Genomic DNA, 19,353 nt, shown 5'->3' with positions numbered 1-19,353 from the left:
AAATAATGCAAATTAAAGTGATTCTAATTAAAGTTTACAACCATTAAAGGTACACAAATATAGTGATAGCAGATTAGCACTAAGAGTCCAAACAATTAGGTGCAAATATAAAGTGATTGTCAGATATGCATATGCAAGTGTTCAACTAGAGGCTGATGGTGTACATGCCAGTAAACAAGTCTAAATAAGTCTTGTGTGTTAAGTTTCTTGTTGTAAATCCCCTCTGATCCTGTATTAGATGATGCCTATTAACTCCTCTATTGCAGCCCTGCTCAGAACAGGCTGTTTCTGTGTCTGTAGCTTTAAATGTAAATGAGCTGTGCCTGTCAGCCTTTCTAGAAGGGCCGAAATTAACTCCTGTCAACCGCAAAATGAGGGTAGATTGAAAGAGTTTGTTGATGAGTCTGACAAAGAAAAATAGGTTATGCATTACCCACAATAAGATCAGTAGGAGTAAACTTCTCAAAATTTGAAAAATCAATGACCCGACTATTTAATCAGTTCAGACTCAGAGCCATCGTCTCTCCCCCACCAGCCATCAAGTTTTAAAAATGTAGCTTTGAATCCCAAAACTTTATATTTTCATTACACCAAAAGTACATTTACTCCCAGTCACTCCTTCAAGTACAAAGACCAGTACATAACTGGCAAATGATTTCACTGACATAGTAGAGCCCTGCTGTTTTATCACATCTTACTTTACAAAGCATTTTAGCATCAGGTTGCATGCCTAAGTAAACTAGGTGTAAAATGAAGCAAGGGATTACTAAGCATTTGCTCCGTGGTAATAAACCAAAGGTAGGAACATATTAAATTTCAATTGGTATAGTGTTACTTAGTCGAGGTCATTAAATAGAATCATGGAAATACATTTAAATGGAGACACTTAAACGCAAAGAATGACAACGTGCTGGTGGAAAGAGTATTCTCACTCTGAGAGCGAATCCCAATCACTTGTGTAGTTTTTTGCTGGACATACCGACCTACATACCCGCCCACAAAGCCATGCTGCCGGCCTCAACGTTACGCAAATCCCTTCCTCTTTACTGTGAGACCATGTGGCCTCCTCAAACAGGGTCCGCCTTCAAGTTTCTCATTCAGAAACACACATTGTCCCCGCCCCCTCCTCCCTCACTCTGTCCCTCTTGCTTCTCTCTCTCTCTCTCTCTCTCTCTCTCTCTCTCTCTCTCTCTCTCGCTCATTGTCACACAAACACAGCTCTTTTAGACCTCCACTCATGGGCTCACTCGCAGTTAGAGCTGGAGAGAAGACTTTTCCTGAGGGGACTCTGGAATCTAGACATCTATTTTCCCCAAAAGGCATCCGATGAGTGCCACCTAGGACTGAATGGAAGAATAATACAGAAGCACAGACTGCTGACGGGAAGCAACCCTCCTCAGGTACTCTTTCCCTTTCCCTTGAGGTCATCAGAACTTTTTTTTTTATGTCTTTATGTTTGACCTTTTAACAAATTTAAAGTGTAAACTGCTGTGGTCATCTTGTATATCACAGCAATTCAGTGACAGCTGGGCTTCTGTGTCTGCACTTGTGCTTGGCGCTTGTAGCTGTATTATGTAGGCCAAAGGTTACAGGCTGCGCTGCAGAGAGAGCAGCTATTTCCCTTGTTTGGTGTAACACCTCAGGCTGCTGCTGGAAGCTCATTTTAGTTTGAAGACATATCTTTCCTAATATGCTAATCATGCAAATATTTGAACAGATTGCGTAACAACAGGCTCTTCAAAAAGGTTAACTTGGCAAACTCGGACTGATGTATAATGTATTACATGCTGACTGCATGCACACGTCTTAAATGTATGTTTTTTTTATGTGATTTAAAAGCAGAAGTTAAGAAAGTTTAAAGTACAAATACCATTAACTACAAAAATGGTTTGACATGGTTGGTTTATCATTGCAATGATTTACATGTGCAGCAAACGTCCTCAGCTTGTGGCAGCAATTAGCACCTGGGCCTGTTAAGTCTTGTTTTCACATGTTTACATCACTAGCCAGTAGTGCTTCTGCATATTGTACTTGTCACTTTCCACTAGACTCCTTAAGTGATAGTTTAGTGATGACCAGATAAAGTAGAATTGAGGTTTTACGTAGCAACATTTTTCTCTAGCCAGTCTGTCCTTCCGTGTATGACATTCCTGTGCATTGATAACATATCTGTTCCACTTGTCTCTTCGAGACTAAATAGTTTCAGATGTTTTTTTTTTTTTTTTAAACCATTGAAAACAGTAACCAAGTTTTGTTTTTAAGACTTGTGCACCTGCTATCCCTCACTGTCCGATAAGGCAGAATGGGCAGATAAAAGTGAGTATGCCATGACAGGTTGTTTGTTGACTATTTTCTATGTATCTCTGGCTCATGCCCTTGGATACTTTTAGAAAACACATGGAAAAAGTCCTTCCTCAGAAAGTATCCCAAATGATGTCGAGCTAAACGAAACAGTGTATTTATTGACCATGTGATACTTTTAACTGGTGTACGGGAAAATACTTTCCGAGCTGTATTGGTTGCGTATTTTGATTATCTGCAGTGTCAGTTGGAAAAAAGACAAACTTCCCCTTTTCTAAGAACTGTGGTTACTGTGCAGTACATAGTTTCACCTTCCGAGACGAGTGGAAAATCGTTTGTATGTGTGACATGACGGATAGCCTTGTCCACTAAAGTGATGTCTGCTTCTGTAGGAGACTCCTTAAGATGCTGAATCCCTAAAGACTGAGCTTGCTGCTGTTTGTTCGACTCTAACCCGTCCTCTCTTCATATTTAAATGTGCCTCGTAGGGATGCGACAAGATCAAGATCTTGAAAACTAAAATTTGACAATATTTCTCATCAATGTGGAAACTGTCTCATGATACCAGTAAATAAACGCGGAGCTGATGTTGAATTGGAAAGGACCATAAAAGATGCCCCCGCCATTTTGAAATTGTTTGTCTGGCAGCTAGTGAAAGCAGATCACAATAGCTGAGCTGGTCCATAAGCTGATCAACCCAAGAGGGGTTTGGGCCACACTCTGCAGATCGATTGAAAATGTGTCATTATGGTGTAAAACTCAGTGAAAAGAAAAAAATGATTTAGTGTGTTGTCGTTGATATACAGTATGTGAGGACTGAGGTAGTTTTTGCCCAAATGCTAACATAACAAATGTTATGAAAAAATAAAGATTAACATTTGGTGTAATGATGTCAAGAAACAAATTCAAGTAAAGTAGCGACGACACATGTAGGTTTTTTTTGTTAATTTATGAATCTGTGTAAAATAAAATACATACACTACTTGTAGGTGCTAAATATATATATATATATCAGTTGTCTACCACAGGGGGGAGTGTAGCTTGGTGTGGCAGGGGAAGTGGTATATTGCACAGGTGTTAGGAGCCAGGTAATGAGGCATGGGTGATGGGGAGATCGGACGGTTTTTACCGCTGTCACGGGCATGCAGGATCATCACCTCATTCATCACTTCACCATCAAGTAAGAAAACATAATGTTGTATGAGATCATAGTTTAAATTAAATGGGAACCTCACCCAACAGCAGACAGTGTTTGGACATTGATTCATTCAGCGCGTCAAATCCCACGATCTGTTCCCGCACCCAGCTGAGTGGCCGATCATCTGATCGTCACTACACTACTCAATAAAAAATAAAGGGAACACTTCAACAACACAATGTAATTCCAAGCCAATCACACTTGGCTTGTGTGGAATCAAACTGCACAGCCCTCCATGTGCTCGTTGGAGGTAGCCTGACTGCCATTAGGTACCGAGATGAGAGCCCTAGACCCCTTGTGAGACCATATCCTGGTGCGGTTGGCCCTGGGTTCCTCCTAATGCAAGACAATGCTAGACCTAGTGGCATGAGTGTATCAGCAGTTCCTGCAAGATGAAGGCATTGATGCTGTTCGTGATGACATTCCCTAGACCTGAATCCATGTTACGACCCGGCTCGTGGAGGGAAAGGGAAGCAATATAAAACCAGATGTTTTTGGTAAATAAAGTTATTTATTACAACAGAAGCAAATTGTGAAACATAACAAAAGGTGAGGCAAACTGAAGGCCAACGAGTGCTGTTCAAATCAAAAACGTAATAAAACAGAAGTATTCTAAATAAATGTTTTACATTACAAATCTAAATAGTGAAATAAATGAAAATAAAACCTAACTACACTAACTAGCCAAAATCAAACAAACAAACAGCACCCCTAATCCTAGTGTTACTAAAGAAATACAAAAACTAATGTGAGTGTGTGTCAACAAAAATACTTATATCTGACCCAGCCGAACACCAAAACTAAAGCCTCAAAAAAACAAAAGACAATAAATTACTTAAAGAAACATTAACACACAGACAAAACAAACAAGAGGCACTGTGGCGAGCTTAAAACAAACAGAGCTGCACCCCGACTACTGGCTGGCCAGGTTCTTTTAAAGTGTGTGGCTGCAGGACTGGCCTCTGATTGGCTGATTGCCTCCTGCTTTTCCTGCAGGCAGCACCAGGTGATCGAAATTAGTCCTAATTAGACAGTCACACGCACAAACACTCGAAAACAAACGTGAGTCACAAACTAAGGACAAGGGGTGTGGCTGGGGCCATAACAATCCAATTGAGCACATCTGGGACATCATGTCTCGCTCCATCCACCAACGCCACAATGGCGGTGCCGTCTTTTCCGTACATTAAATCTCATACCCAGGTGTGGAATTTCGCTAGTGAACAACAACAGAAAGTGGTCTAATGTGTAGGAACACTGAACTTGATAAGGGCACTAAAATGTTGGTGCTGGTCTTTTATTTTACTTTACTTCAAAAATTAAATCCTATCTATGCACCACCCGGTCCAAGATGAACTGAACAAATGTATGACCGCTTTATTTGTAAGTACAGTCTTCCTGTTAAGGTAGTATACATGCCAGCCTGACCTTTGGAAAAGAATTAATCTATGAAAGTCAATTAAATCTGATGAACTCTCAGGATGTGTCCACATTTACTTTAAGCTGAACAGACATTTTTAACATGGCATTGCTCCAGTCTTCACCTCCACCTTTGAGCTGTTGGTCAAAATAGACCAAATAGGTCAACAGGCTTACACCATGTCCCTTGTCCTTCAGACTGCTCTCTAACAACTGGACCAGAGGAACCTATTTGAAAATGTTGTTCATTGATAAATATGTGCCCTATCTACTTTAAAGGGATACTTCACCCATTTGCATTAAGCTATCATAAGAAACCTGATTAGTATTTTTGAATGTTTGTGTATTCCTCCTCATTTCACCCCACCCAGGTAGCCAGAAAAATACACTGCCAAACGAAACAAGGAATAAAAGTGACAGTAGGAGAGGGAGTTTTCAAAAGTTTTCCGTGAAAACGTTTTGGGGTTTTTTCCGATGCTACCATACGTACATACTTGCTTTACACAAATATCTGGCTACTAATGAGTTGTGCCTAACTATGATTTTGTCTTAAAATTATAAACACTTGTGTTGATCTCCAAATGTGTATTCAGTTTGTAGAGGGATCATTCATTTGTGACAGCTGGAGCAGGTTTTCCCCGTACATATTTGAACCCAGGTCGCCAGCCTCCTGACCACTGTGCCCCAAGTTAACTTGATTTAATATATAGCGCCAGATCACAACTAAAGAAATTTCAGGATACCTTTCCGATAGAACAGGACAGGTCACATTCAAAGAAACGCATGAACACCAAGAATCCTAAGTGTTCACAATTCCTGCTTCATTAGTTGTGACATTAAGTATATTTGCTGCAAGCAAACACTAAAAAGCCTCCTCTTGTAGCAAACAAACAATTCCTTCTTTTTAAGTTTACAGTTAATGATTCATGTTAAATGTTTACAAGAAATGTAAGGTGCATTCACAATGAAGGTGTTTGTACTGTTTAGAATTCACAGTTTAGGCCTACAGACTGTTAAAACCAGTTGTTCTTGTTTTGGTAATGCTGGAAAAGTGAGTCTTCTTCAAGACGAAAGTTGTTGCCAACTTTTGGGCCAAACCCTGTCACTTTAAATCACCAGCAGCAAGCAAGACATGGAGGCCTGGCTAGGCTATAAAGATTTGGGGTGTATATTAGGGTGACCAAACGTCCTCTTTTGCCCGGACATGTCCTCTTTTTACGTCCTGTCCGGGGCGTCCGGGGGGGTTTTATAAAATCATGAAAATGTCTGGGGTTCACTGTCTTTCATGGAAGCATCAAGTTTATACTTAAATTGACCGGCGCAAAATACTACGGCAGCTACTTCGTTGCGTGACGTAATTCTCAAGGCTGCTTTGTGGGCGGCTCTGCGACGTGCACATTCACAGGGAACAGCAGACAGCGGCAACAGAGCTGACAGCGGAGCAGCATTGATTGCACACAAAATGCCGAAGTGTAAGTGCAGCTTCACAGATGAACTACAAAAACACTGTAAAACACTACAGCAGCTACACAGCAACAGCAAAGAGATGTCTTGCAAAGACTTTTATGCTTATCTGTTGAGCAATTGGAAACTGCTGGGAAAGACCAGTTCTGCAGAAAATATGGTTGGGCAGACAAGGAGGATGAAGAAGAAAAGCAGGATGAATAAGACAAAAAAATGATTAAAAGTAGATCTTTTTTGTTTGTTAAGTTAGTATTTTTGTGAGCATTTTTTCTAATTTATTATTTATCTTGTTACCTTGAAAAGGAATATATTAAAAGCTGAATTTTCTAACACAAAGAGTTCATATTTTCACATTATTTGAAAAGAGCTCTTATTTTGTTACAGGTAGTTACATATTTCATTTGATTTCATTCCTGAAGTTACATTTGCACCATTGAGGCATAATAAATCATGATCATAGACCTCTGAGAAGCCTGTCTGAATTTGTGTCTCATGGCCGTCCCGAGTGTCCTCTTTTTTGGAAATCAAAATATGGTCACCCTAGTGTATATTATTGCAAACACACGTTTTTTTGTTTGTTTGTTTTTTTCCAAAATCCCACTGTGACATCACAAGGAGAGCAAATTTAAAACTGAGCGTTTTTTAAGACTCATGCAGACAGCAAACAAATTACTGGATGGATTTATTTCACATTTTGTGGGACGGGAGACACTCATGTTACCTAAATAAATGGTCAAAAAAAAAATTTTCATTATTTGTGCTGGTTAAGAACAAATTGATTCTAAAATATATTTTAGCATGACATTATTGTATAATTTTCTTAATATTATTTGGTAAGCTCTTGGTGGAAAAAAAACCAGAATGAAATAAAATGTGGAAAATATGTATAACAGCAGAATAAATTATTTTCTCAGTGCGTACTGGGTGCACGAAGTGTGCAAAGGACAATCTACACATTATTTAGAGGTGTTTGGTAGACAGAGCACAGATCGTATGATACTACAATAAGCTGTATAGGATGGACATTGTAGGCAAAAATTGGGCCAAACAAAAAGCAGGACATTCACAAGGAGACCAAGATGGAATATATTTGTCGATCCAAAACTAAATTTTGTTTAGTTCTGTTTTTTTCCCTTACTGTAACAAAGCTGTCTTCTTTGACTGATCCCACTAACTAATATTAACCAAGTGTTAGACAGGAAGTAAATGGAAGCTACCGCATGCTTCCATGTGATAGGCAACTGACGATGACTGAAAAACGTGTTGAAAAAGCAGTAATGACTCAAAGAAGCACACATGCTTCTCAGACCAGTTTCACTCCCACACCAAATTCAAATCAGCCAGACAATAGCAACATTGATAGAAGAATTAGCTGGAAAACCATGCAGTACTGACCCACTGTTGACCTAATACGGCTAGACTGTGCAGATTTGGAACATTAATATTCCGGGCTGAAATCATGTCAAACACTGGTTAGGGATTATGTTGTTTGCTTGAAACTGGAAAGTCCTGGACTGGATGCAGATTACTGAGAACATGCTCTTTCCATTTGTTACTGCCACATAAATCCACAAATAAAACCATGTATGTAACTGTATTTTTTATCATAATAATTGTGATTCCTAGTGAGCTTACACATTGGAACACAGTATCTGCTTCTGGATGAATTTATTCATCAAAATCCTGTTGAACCTTTTTCTTCAAAGAATTTTCTATTAAAAGCCCTTCTCTCTTATTACAGTGCAATGGATAAACTTTACAGTAGCGATGTCAAGTTCAGACTGGATGCCGATGTGGCCCATCCTGCACCAAGCACCCTGACCAGAGGACAGTGGTCCAGTAAAATTGAGTTCCTCTTAGCTGTTGCAGGACAAATTATAGGTCTGGGAAATGTGTGGAGGTTTCCTTACCTGTGCTACAAAAATGGAGGGGGTAAGTTTTTTTTAAGTCAACTAAATTCAAAAATAATATGAAAACATCGGGAGAACTTGTGCAAAATATAAACAACTAAAACTGAGATAAAGATTGACATCAACAGGACAGAGAGAATCATTTTAACCTTTTTGAAGGTTAAAATGATTCATTAATAATGGATTGGAGTTGCTAACACTCCATGAATTGCTCTTCAGTTGCGCCAGTTCTAGATTTGTCTCAAGGTCAAATTCACAAAAAAGATTTTCAAACCCAAAAACGCCCAAAAAGCTGGTCTGGGGTGTGCGCTTTTGCTTTTGTTTTGTCATCGGACTGTGGAGTTGAGCCGTCAGCATCTGCTATCTCTCCTGTGCAGTGCACTGTGCGCTCTCATCCTGATAGAACACAATACTGTCCAAATGAAGTCCTAGATGTTGAACTGGATGGGAAGTGGACACTTACATCAGCAACTTCTTATAGATGTGACTCAACTTTTACACTTCCCATACAAAACAAAGCTCCCTTACTGAGATGAGCCAGGGAGAGCAACTTATCCAGGTTTAAACCCCATACCTGTCCTGTGTAATGATGCAGTCCGTCTCTAAACATCACTGTAAAAGTTTGTCTCAGTAGAGTAATTCAGCTCATGTGCATTAAAAGGAAAGATATTAGCTTTATTTGAGGTAACCACAATTAATGCAATTAAACTATAGTCCTTAAGTCCTAGAGAGCAGTCAATTTGGGTTCCAATCCAACCTTTAGCTCTTTTCCCGCGTGTCATTCCCCACTCACTCACTCACTCTCTCTCTCTCTCTCTCTGTCTCTCCCTGGTCTTTGACTCTATCCACTGTCCCGTCTTTGGTACATTAAAGGCAAAATATTAAATCTTTAAAAAAAAAAACATTTCACAATTCACTCTGTTACCATCTTTAGATAATGATGTGGTTAAATGAAACAAGAGTCTGTGTAAAATTACGCACACTAAGGGCTGGATATGTCCTGGAACATTAAAAAAAAAAACTATGTAGGCTGTGCTCAAAAAATGGATATGGTGATAGATCATCATGTGCTCCTTGCAAAATGATGTATCAGTTCAGATGTTACAGAATCGATGAGCTGCCAAGCTGTGATGAAAGACAATTGACCTATTGTTCAGTTCACAAATAACTCCATAGCTCTGGGATTAAATATGCGTTTTTGTAGGATCTCTGAGGACGTCAACTGATGTGTTTTAAATTCTAGGATCTTTATGCCTCTGTTGTTGTATTAAATTCTGTTTAGGACATAGTCATTAAAATATCCCTATGTGCATCATACTGGGCCTCTGTATCATGTATGTATTGTACCCTAGCTACAATAAGCATCATATCCTGTACTTATATAACTAAGTGTTTTCTTTTTCCCAAAGGGGTGTTCTTCATTCCTTATATTGTCTTCCTCTTCACCTGTGGCATCCCCCTCTTTTTTATGGAGGTATCACTGGGCCAGTATACTAAACAGGGAAGTATAACCTGCTGGAGGAAGATCTGTCCCCTTTTTGAAGGTAAGAGAGCTGATGGATTGGACTTGAATTATGACAGATAGTATAAATATCAGTAGACCATGTAGAACAGCCTTTCCCCATATTTAAGAGTGCTGCGGCACACTGGGAAATACAAAATAAAGCCCCATGCAACTGTGTGAGTGTGTTTGTGCATTTAAAAAAATATATATTTTAACATAATATTTCTTAGGATATATTCAGATTTTATTGTTGTGTATTCTACTGTTGGGATTTGTATATTCTGTAAAGCACTTTGTGGCGTTGGTTTTTATAAGTGCTTTTTAAATAAACTCAGTAGTATTTCACCACTTAAATTAAAAAGGAGAATTACTTGATGGATTGTGTTCTCTTGCAAAAATGGTAAACTGTTGACAACTCAAACACGTTTTTTTTGTATTTCAATAGACAAACAGACAGATAGCCTATAGGCACCTCGGGTGTACTTTTTAAAGTTAAAAGATAAGCCCTGGTTTGTCCACTTTTGACAGATCATTTCAGTGAAACAAACAGTAAGTCCTGTTAAAGAGATATAATTAAAAGTGTTTTTTTGTTTTCGAGCTGGCTTGTACTTAAACTGATGTTTATCTTTCTCTTAGTTCACGCCATAAAAACACAGAAACAGAAAACGTTTTTGTATTCTGCATCTACTCTGCAATAACCCTTCAACAGGACAGTCATTTCACCAAACCAACCATCTGCATATTGCATTCATATCTTGTGAAGCAACATTGATATCTTAAAATGACCGAAATGAAGTGCATCTTGATATAAAAAATAAAAACTATGGCATGCCTCTAAAACAATCAATAAACCTGATTTATTTTATACTGATGTACACGTTAGATGATTTAATCACTGTATAACTGATCTATAGTACTTTTTTATAGAAAAAAAAACAGTTCCAGTTGGAGAAATTGTCAAGAATCAAACATACTTTTTGGTTTTTCGAATAAAAAGTTTTTTACACATCTGCATTGTTCTGGTGTAGCAATTGTTGAATCATGTCTTAACTGTTTTAACCTGTTAATTTGTTTTTTTTTTGCTCATTTCAGGGATTGGTTATGGCAGTCAAGTTGTTGTATTATACTCCAGTATCTATTATGTGATCATACTGGCATGGGCTTTCTTGTATCTCTTCTCCTCTTTCAACTATGAATTGCCTTGGGGAAGTTGCAGAAATAGCTGGAACACAGGTATGTTTCAGCACCAGATCGGACTGAAGCAACTTAACTAGAAATAAACAAGATGCAATGTTTTGTTTTGTTCTTTACAAATCAGCAAATGATTGGCAGATTATTTTCCTTTCAACCTTGAAATCTATTGACTATCTATTATTATATTTAAAGGGTTTGGTAGATATTGAGTGCAGAGTTCAACTGCTAGAAACTTTTTTAACCTAAATTGTAGACATGTAGAATGTGAATATTAGCTAGTCACTAAAAAGAGCCAATTGACACACACATGTATATCAAAATTACATCAATTGTTTTCTCCCTCAAGTCTATTTACATGTTTATTCCAAAGGTGTCTCCAAACACAAAGTGTTGTGTGCTGGAAGTTTTATGTTTCTAGATCACTGATCCCATTTGATTAATTTATGTACAGGATCATAATTGGCTTTCAAACTACTATTGATATGTCCTTATCTGAGACTGAAGGTGAGCTTGAAAATCTTTCAGCCAGATAACACAAACCAGTTAAAGGGTGAATTTTAACATTTGATTTCTTATTTAAAACAAAAGACTAAGCTGCAAATGTCCTCTATTATACCTTTGGGAAAAACAAATACACATCACAACACAATATACCAAAGGACCTACTATGACGGGAGTACTTCCTGAAATGCCTTTTTAAAACATCCTGTTCCCTTTGCAACAGAGACCTGTGTTGAGTTTGATCAAACAGCTAGTTATGTTAACTGGACCATACCTGTAAATGCAACTTCCCCAGTCAGAGAATTTTGGGAGTAAGTATGACAAGTGGTTCCTTTTAAAGATGACAATGAATTGTAAAACTCAGTTCTCTAACTAACATCCACATTTCTATGTGTAGGAGAAGAGTTCTGAATATCACAGGAAGCATCCATGAGTTTGGCCAGATACGATGGGAGTTGGCTCTGTGTCTTCTGTTGTCCTGGGTCATCTGTTACTTCTGTGTATGGAAAGGAGTAAAGTCTACTGGGAAGGTAGGACAAGACATTGTTTATATGAAAAGTACAGCAACTCTTGAATTATTAAATGACTGTGGATGAATAGTGTGTTATTGCCATTGGTTTAACTGAGTCAGAGCAGGTGCCCCATGCGGTCTTTACACTAGTCACAGGTTTCGACTCCTGGCTTGTCTCTACTTGAATCATTTCATCCCCCACTTTCTCTCTCCACATTTTCAATCTTCCTTCAGCATTTCCATCAAATAAAGGTTTTAAACTTTATAAACTAATCTTAAAACAGGACTATAAATTGGGAATAGCCCAACACTCTAATTCAAAATTATGTCTCTCTCACTTCTATTTCATTTCTGATTGAAAACGAGACTGGAAAGCTTCTTCCCTAAGTATATCCAAACCCTGGATATAGTTTATCTGAAGAACATTATCAGCAGGAGAAGGCCTCAACACCAGCACGGTGCAAAACAATCTACAGTTTACAGCAAAGTTTCACAATATTGGTTTTTACTGTACTGTACCTTTTTTTTTCAATCCCTCACACGATCACGTCCCTTTGATTCCACTGAGCCATTTAATTTAAAAAAACATGACAGCTGTTACTGTTTCCTGTGTGTATGTAAAGCCAGCACAATGCAATGACGGGTTTACTCCAGCTTTGTGTAATTTACACACACTCCCAATAACATTGGTTCATTGTTGTGATGTAAAAAAATATCGGGTACCGGAATCAATATTAGTACATATCTTAAACGTATTGGAGCTGATAAAAAGTGGACTGTGAATCTCTCGTACGTTTTCATTCTATTTATGTTAAATTACAAACGGCAAGAAAAATGGTGTTGAATTTCAATGAAGGAGTTTCATAGGATTCTGGCAACAATGCTATTAAAAATTTGCAACAAAGAAAAACCTTACCATTGTGTCTCTACAGGTAGTTTACTTTACTGCCACATTTCCATATCTGATGCTGGCAGTGTTGCTTGTCCGAGGACTCACATTGCCCGGAGCCATTGATGGGATCAAGTTCTACCTCTACCCAGACCCCTCCCGCCTCACTGATCCACAGGTATGAGTGGATTAGAGGCAAAAGGAAGATTGAGTCTGCACACCAGGAGCTGGTGCAATTCATATTTGATTAAATGTGTCACACCACATTTAATCAAATATGAATTGCATGTGGTCCAATTCACACATATCATGTGGTGATAAAAAGTCCCACATTAAACCTTGGAATGTTTTTGTTTAAACTGTAGCAGCTTTAGGTGTACAGATTAATTCTTCAATTTGCCTTTGTATTTTTTGTCCAGCATCTCGTACTCAACGATTTAGCTCAGAGGACGTTTTTACCTTTTGATGATTCTGTATGCTACTGAACTGAATATACTCACTCTTTATTATACCATCATGTCCATATTATTACCAACGTGGTTTGGACATGGTCAAACACAGAAGTCTATTTGTCCTTTAAAAAGTTTTGAACAATATAAAGGTGGATGACTGAAAAATTATTTGACAGATTTAATCTAATTGCATTCAATGAAAAGCTAATATGTGAAATAAAGGACTGGAAAAGAGCATCTTCAACTGTGTCATACTGTAAAAACACAAGCTTTTTTTCTTGGTAAGTTTTGTACAGATTAAAAAGATCAGTTACTCATATGTGGCTTTGAAGACATACTCTTGCTCAACAGCAGTTAAACTTTTGCAAATGTTCGTATTAAAATGTCTGAAGAGTTGCAACACACCTTACACACAGATTTCATTGAAAACATGTCAATTATTTTTCTTGCAGGTATGGATGGATGCTGGCACGCAAATATTTTATTCCTATGCTATTTGCATTGGGTGTCTAACTGCACTTGGCAGTTACAATAAGTACAACAATGACTGTTACAAGTAAGTTAAGAATATTTATGCTGCTATATTCAGTTTGGGCACTGAAGACAAACAAAAAGAGAAATCAGATTTCAACAATATTGCACAGGAAGCAACTTTTGTGGACCAGTGGTTTTTCAAAAGTGCTATAGTTGAGGAAAATGACCAAAAAGGCTAGAATGTAAGCGAAAATGTCAGTATGTGTAACACAAATTATATAATGTATGTTGTCTCTTTGTTTTTAGGGACTGTTTTTACCTTTGCCTTCTGAATAGTGGCACCAGCTTTGTAGCTGGCTTCGCCATCTTCTCTGTGCTTGGATTCATGGCATATGAGCAGCACACTGACATATCTAAAGTGGCAGAGTCAGGTGGGGATAGAGAAATGCCCATTATAGAAATAGCACCTGAATTAATAAGCGTTAAATTACAATTCATTGATTTTGTGTGATTATCTATGTTATCTTCTCTTGCAGGTCCTGGCTTGGCATTTATTGCATACCCTCGAGCAGTCACCATGATGCCTTTTCCCCAAATCTGGGCAATATTCTTTTTCATAATGATTATTCTGCTTGGACTGGACAGTGAGGTTGGCAGACTCTTCTTAAGAACTCAGAGAATCATCATGAAGCACATTTTTTGAATGGACTAAGAAACAGTAGGATACAGTCTTTAGCTGTAAGGTGTCTGCCCTCAATTTGAAGACTGCATAGCGTCTCGTCCTTTATTCAGAAAGTTATATTTTTAGCCCTTAATGTCTCTGTTTTTGTATCTGTGTACAGTTAAAGACATCTTGAACACTTGCAAAGAGATTTCAGGGCATTCCAAAAGATTCATACATCACTGAAGGAATGAGTGCTCATTTATAGGATGGGTGATTCAAGTGCTTTTCCAAACACTAACCTGTGTTTCTGTTTTTATAGTTCGTAGGCCTGGAAGCTATGGCAACAGCAATTTCAGACACAAATCCTTCCTTCTTCCATTTGGGCCATCGTCGCAAACTCCTTCTACTTGCTATCAGTGTCATTAGTTTCTTCATTGGCCTTTCAATGGTTACAGATGTACGATTTTTTTCTAAACGCCTGGACTTTTTTCTATCATTTAACAACAATAAAAACAGCTAACTGGTTATGTGTTGTATACAGGGTGGGCTTTATATCTTCCAGTTGTTTGACTACTATGCCTGCAGTGGGATGACTCTTCTACTCTTTGCCACACTGCAGTCTGTGTGTATTGGATGGGTTTATGGTAAGTGAATGAACAAGGGATGTTTCCATGCATTCTTATTCATGCACGGTTGAATTGGCTCACTAACGTGTTTCCATCTATTTAACAGGTGCAGACCGGTTTTATGACAGCGTAGAAGACATGATTGGATACAAGCCTCTGCCTGTGATTAAGCATTGCTTGAAATATGTCACTCCAGTAATATGCATGGTGAGTTTTGGTGCATGTTCACACATGGAATTTATTTGCCAGTTGATCATTAGCTAAGCCAAACCCTACTCAGATGCTTATTGTGTTTTGTGCACACAACTCTATGTAGCAAACTGTACACACCTGTTTTGAGGTTTCTGGAGTATTAACCTGCCGAAATTCATTATGCACAGATACTCAAACTAGCTAAAAACCCTCAGAATATGAACACTGGCATCTATACAGTGAAAACATTAACTAAGTAGATAAAACAAAAAACGATGCAAAATATTTAGCAACACTAAAAAGCATTGTGAATTTACAGACTGGGACTGCAATAATACGCTGTCGCAGAATCAATATGAATGTACAAAGATGTGATGATTGCTGAGCTAACTTACTGCACTTTTGCACACAAAAAAGCAATCTGAAAAGGGTTCATGAGTGACACACAGTATGAGGAGAAAAGATGGAGAGAGAACAAGTGGAGCAACATTTCTTCATAAACTTAACAATTAAAAATCATACATCCAATGTCATTATGTATACAATATCATACATAATCAACCATTTCTGTAACATTCAAATTTAGATTGTCTATGACCATCCCTATGAAAATAACTTCTTATTAAACAAAGGCTCACCATCTTGAGCTGCCTGTGACTCACAGGTGCAGCCACTACAGTAAATAATCAGCTGCACTGACACAAGGTTGATATGTCTACATTACATGGCTTTTAAAAGATGTGGATGACAAGAAGTTAGTAAATGGCATGCCTATGTACATTGAATGCAGTGATATAGTGGATCTTACAGTCAAACTAAAGCAGGTCTAATATGATTTAACTCTTTTTTTTAACTTTTATTTGTAAAGGGACCATGTACAATATTAAACACAAATGTTGCCATTTAAGGTATTGCACCAGGGTTAGCTCAGAGTTAGTTTACATCTGCAGTCCCTCAGTCACAATTAAAACATCACTTTGTAATACGAAATATAAAATATTTCTGGAACAAACAAAGCAGATGATTTACACACGCACACACACACACACACACACACACACACACACACACACACACACACACACAGGCATTTCCGGTTCCTCATGTTTCGTTTGAATTTGTGACCGTGTTAATATATGTCGTCTTGTAGCCAGAGTGAAGGCGGCATATAAATCTGCTACATTGGGAGAACAGTTGTAATGCAGAGAAATGCATGCATGCTGAGAAATGCATGCACCTCGCAGGAAAATGAAAACTATGGCAGGCACAAATTCTGTGTATCCAAATTTTGAATCCACCCTTAACATTTCTCTACAGTCACTTTCTAGTCGAACAACTATTGCAGCTCATATCTAAGCAGGCTAATGTATCTTCTATCAATAAGGACACTTAATGGGGCGCCTGGAGCGCAGTGGCAGCGCACGCGTCACCATGGATTGAGGCCATAGTCCTCATGCAGGTGGTTGGGGTTCGACTCCAGCCTGAGGCCCTTTCCCGCATGTCATTCCCCTCTCTCTCCCCAATTTTCCTAAACTGTCCACTGTCTCTCTCAATAAAGGCCGAAAAAAATAATAAAAAAAAAAATAATTAAGGACACTTATGTAGCCTATCAAAACGTAAGATATTAGGTTATGTCATCACAGATCTTCCCCAAATAAGCTAATCGCCATGTAGGCCTACCATTCGTCTCTCTCACAACTACCGCCTGACTTCCACCACCATTGTTCTTATATGTACATTACCACCAGTGGTCTTGCTTTACATTTACTGCCATAAAATGCATGCTGTTTTGTTTTTAGGTAGCTAAAACTCAATTCTTGATGTTCAAGTTGCTGTAAAATACTAAGCATTGATTGCTCACAAAGAAGTCGTGACTAGACTATACCAATGTCTTTTTTTAGCCCTCACTGCAACATATTCATCAGCTTTGATTTCCACTTTGGGAGAAGGCTGACATTAAGCGCTAGGGAGTGAAGCTTGATTTTCGTCCATTTAAAATGTAATTTACCCAGTTTTCTTTGACAAGAACACATTAAATTATAATGAATTTTAAACTGGATTTATTGTCTTTGAGGGAAATGTGTTTCAATTTTGTAAGTCTTTCCATGACATTAACAGCTTTCTCCGTATCTGTGTCCAGGGAACGTTTGTTTTCTCCCTGATCAAATACACTCCTCTTAAGTTTAACAATACCATCGAGTATCCATGGTGGGGTTATGCCCTTGGCTGGTGGTTCACACTTTCCTCTACACTCATGATTCCTCTCTGGATGCTGTACAATCTGTACAGAACTCCTGGTACACTCCGACAGGTAAGCTGTAGTAAACATAAATAAGTAACTTTTCTTTGAAAACCATTTATTTGTATTTTAGTTAAAGTTATATTTTTGTTTTTCAGAGGGTCTCCACCTTGTGTACTCCAGCAGAAGACCTTCCATTGAGCAAATCGCAGAAGAAAGCTCTTGAACTGATCGACTTGACCTCATATCCTGATGGCATTATGTCGTAGTGACCACAGGCAAACTGGAGCAGATTCACATTCATCATCATGTGCCGAAAAATGAAAGCTTGCCCTTAGACTAGCACTCAAACTCATTTTAAAGCAGCACTTCCCAACATATTTGGTGTCTTTAAAAGCAAAATCTTTTGACTGTCACGTTACAACAAAGACGTTTAAAAGCTTAAAATACCTGACGGCTATCCAAACATTATGTTACTGAAAATACCTGTGATCCTTACTGTGGTGGGTTCTTCGAGATCTCATTTTACTTATCTCACTATCTGAGGATAAAAATGTTGGTTTTCATGTGATCCAGATTTATTTTCGGCCGTTTTCTCAAGATTTTAAGAAATTACGGTAACTCGTTATCGTGGGGAACCATTGTTTTTTATCCCGATATCACCTGATTGTTTGCGTTTGAATGAAAGCAACGGACACTGTATACTATTGCCAAATAAGCCATACAGATCGAAAACTTGAGTCAGTTTTAGGTCGCTGTCGGTGACATATTTGCGTCAGAGCAAGTTCTCTGGAAAAAAAGAAGCCAGCTGACATGAAAGACGAATTCTCTGATATGGTCCTTTTGTAACCCTGCTGCACTTTAGCCAACAAAGCCATTCCCAGCACCATAAAGTATCTGTAACTTGAAAAGCGGGCATGTACCTGTATAACAGGAAGGAAGCAAAAGATCATTAACAGGTGTGTGTTTGGTTGTAGATGAGGTAAACTGTTAATGCCAGCTTTTGGATTGTGGTGATGGAAGCTGTGAATAATAATGAGGCACTTTGTGCCAACTAGTGAAACTGAAACATCCAGTTTCACTAAAGGATATTTTCAAAATGATATGAAATTCATACTTTGATATAGTCTCAAGCGTATGATTGTTTTTTATAGCTAAAACTCATTTAGACAATTTGATAATGTTTTCATAATTTTGTAATTATTACAAATGTTTTGTCCAACAGCTCAAACATGATGTATGATATTTTATAGGTTTAAGAATCAATAAATGATTCTTTTAAAAAAAAAAAAAGAGAATCTATTTTCAAAAAAAGAAATTGTGTACATACATGTTAAACTGACTGTCACATTTTCTATAATCCGTTATTATGTAAATATCTTTTGGATGGCAAATTTACTTATGTAAGGGTGACTGAAGGAATTTTCCTATTGTTTCAGACTTTGTAGTTGCATTATTAATGAACTGATTCCTTTATTAAATCAATAACTTTCAATGCCATCTTACGATTCTTTAAATATTATCCATCAAATCTGTTAACAGGATTAAATAAAGTCGGCAATCATTAATGATTCATGTCCTTTCATTCTTATTTTTGGTCAAACTGAGTCCATTTGAATGATAGGAGAATGTAAGTACTTGACATATAACCCTAACCCTTAAAATAAAGTTTTTTTTATGTTCATTTTTGAAGACTTATGAGCTGAAAGCCATTAGTGGGAGCATTTACTGTAAATCTGTTGCAAACATTCATGATCTGAAAAGCTAAAAAAATGTTTGTGTCAAGTGTTTTCGGATAAAGCAAAGTATAAGTAG

The 19,353-nt window shown here is 37.8% G+C and overlaps 1 protein-coding gene across 1 annotated transcript; it reads left to right on the top strand.

Annotated features, from left to right (window-relative positions):
• Nucleotides 1-1,166: 1,166 nt before the first annotated feature.
• Nucleotides 1,167-19,109, top strand: LOC306822360 (sodium- and chloride-dependent GABA transporter 2-like). Its single transcript, XM_079341332.1, has 16 exons — nt 1,167-1,400; nt 8,124-8,314; nt 9,702-9,836; nt 10,889-11,029; nt 11,715-11,802; nt 11,889-12,021; nt 12,935-13,069; nt 13,796-13,899; nt 14,124-14,248; nt 14,354-14,466; nt 14,801-14,938; nt 15,023-15,125; nt 15,214-15,314; nt 17,440-17,610; nt 17,697-18,010; nt 18,085-19,109. The coding sequence occupies exons 2-15, from the start codon at nt 8,128-8,130 to the stop codon at nt 17,805-17,807; spliced, it is 1,785 nt and encodes a 594-aa protein (XP_079197458.1). The 5' UTR covers nt 1,167-1,400; nt 8,124-8,127; the 3' UTR covers nt 17,808-18,010; nt 18,085-19,109.
• The last annotated feature ends 244 nt before the right edge of the window (nt 19,110-19,353 follow it).

The sequence above is a fragment of the Symphodus melops genome (assembly GCF_947650265.1).
Source record: "Symphodus melops genome assembly, chromosome: 4".
Taxonomy (NCBI): Eukaryota; Metazoa; Chordata; class Actinopteri; order Labriformes; family Labridae; genus Symphodus; species Symphodus melops.
This window is presented reverse-complemented; position numbering and strand designations above follow the sequence as displayed.

Bases quoted from the DNA above. Each gene is read 5' to 3' on its own strand.
- LOC306822360 (XM_079341332.1), top strand. From the start codon at position 8,128: ATGGATAAACTTTACAGTAGCGATGTCAAGTTCAGACTGGATGCCGAT. The intron at 11,030-11,714 runs GTATGTTTCAGC...CCTTTGCAACAG, and splicing joins CAGAAATAGCTGGAACACAG to AGACCTGTGTTGAGTTTGAT. The intron at 13,900-14,123 runs GTAAGTTAAGAA...CTTTGTTTTTAG, and splicing joins TACAACAATGACTGTTACAA to GGACTGTTTTTACCTTTGCC.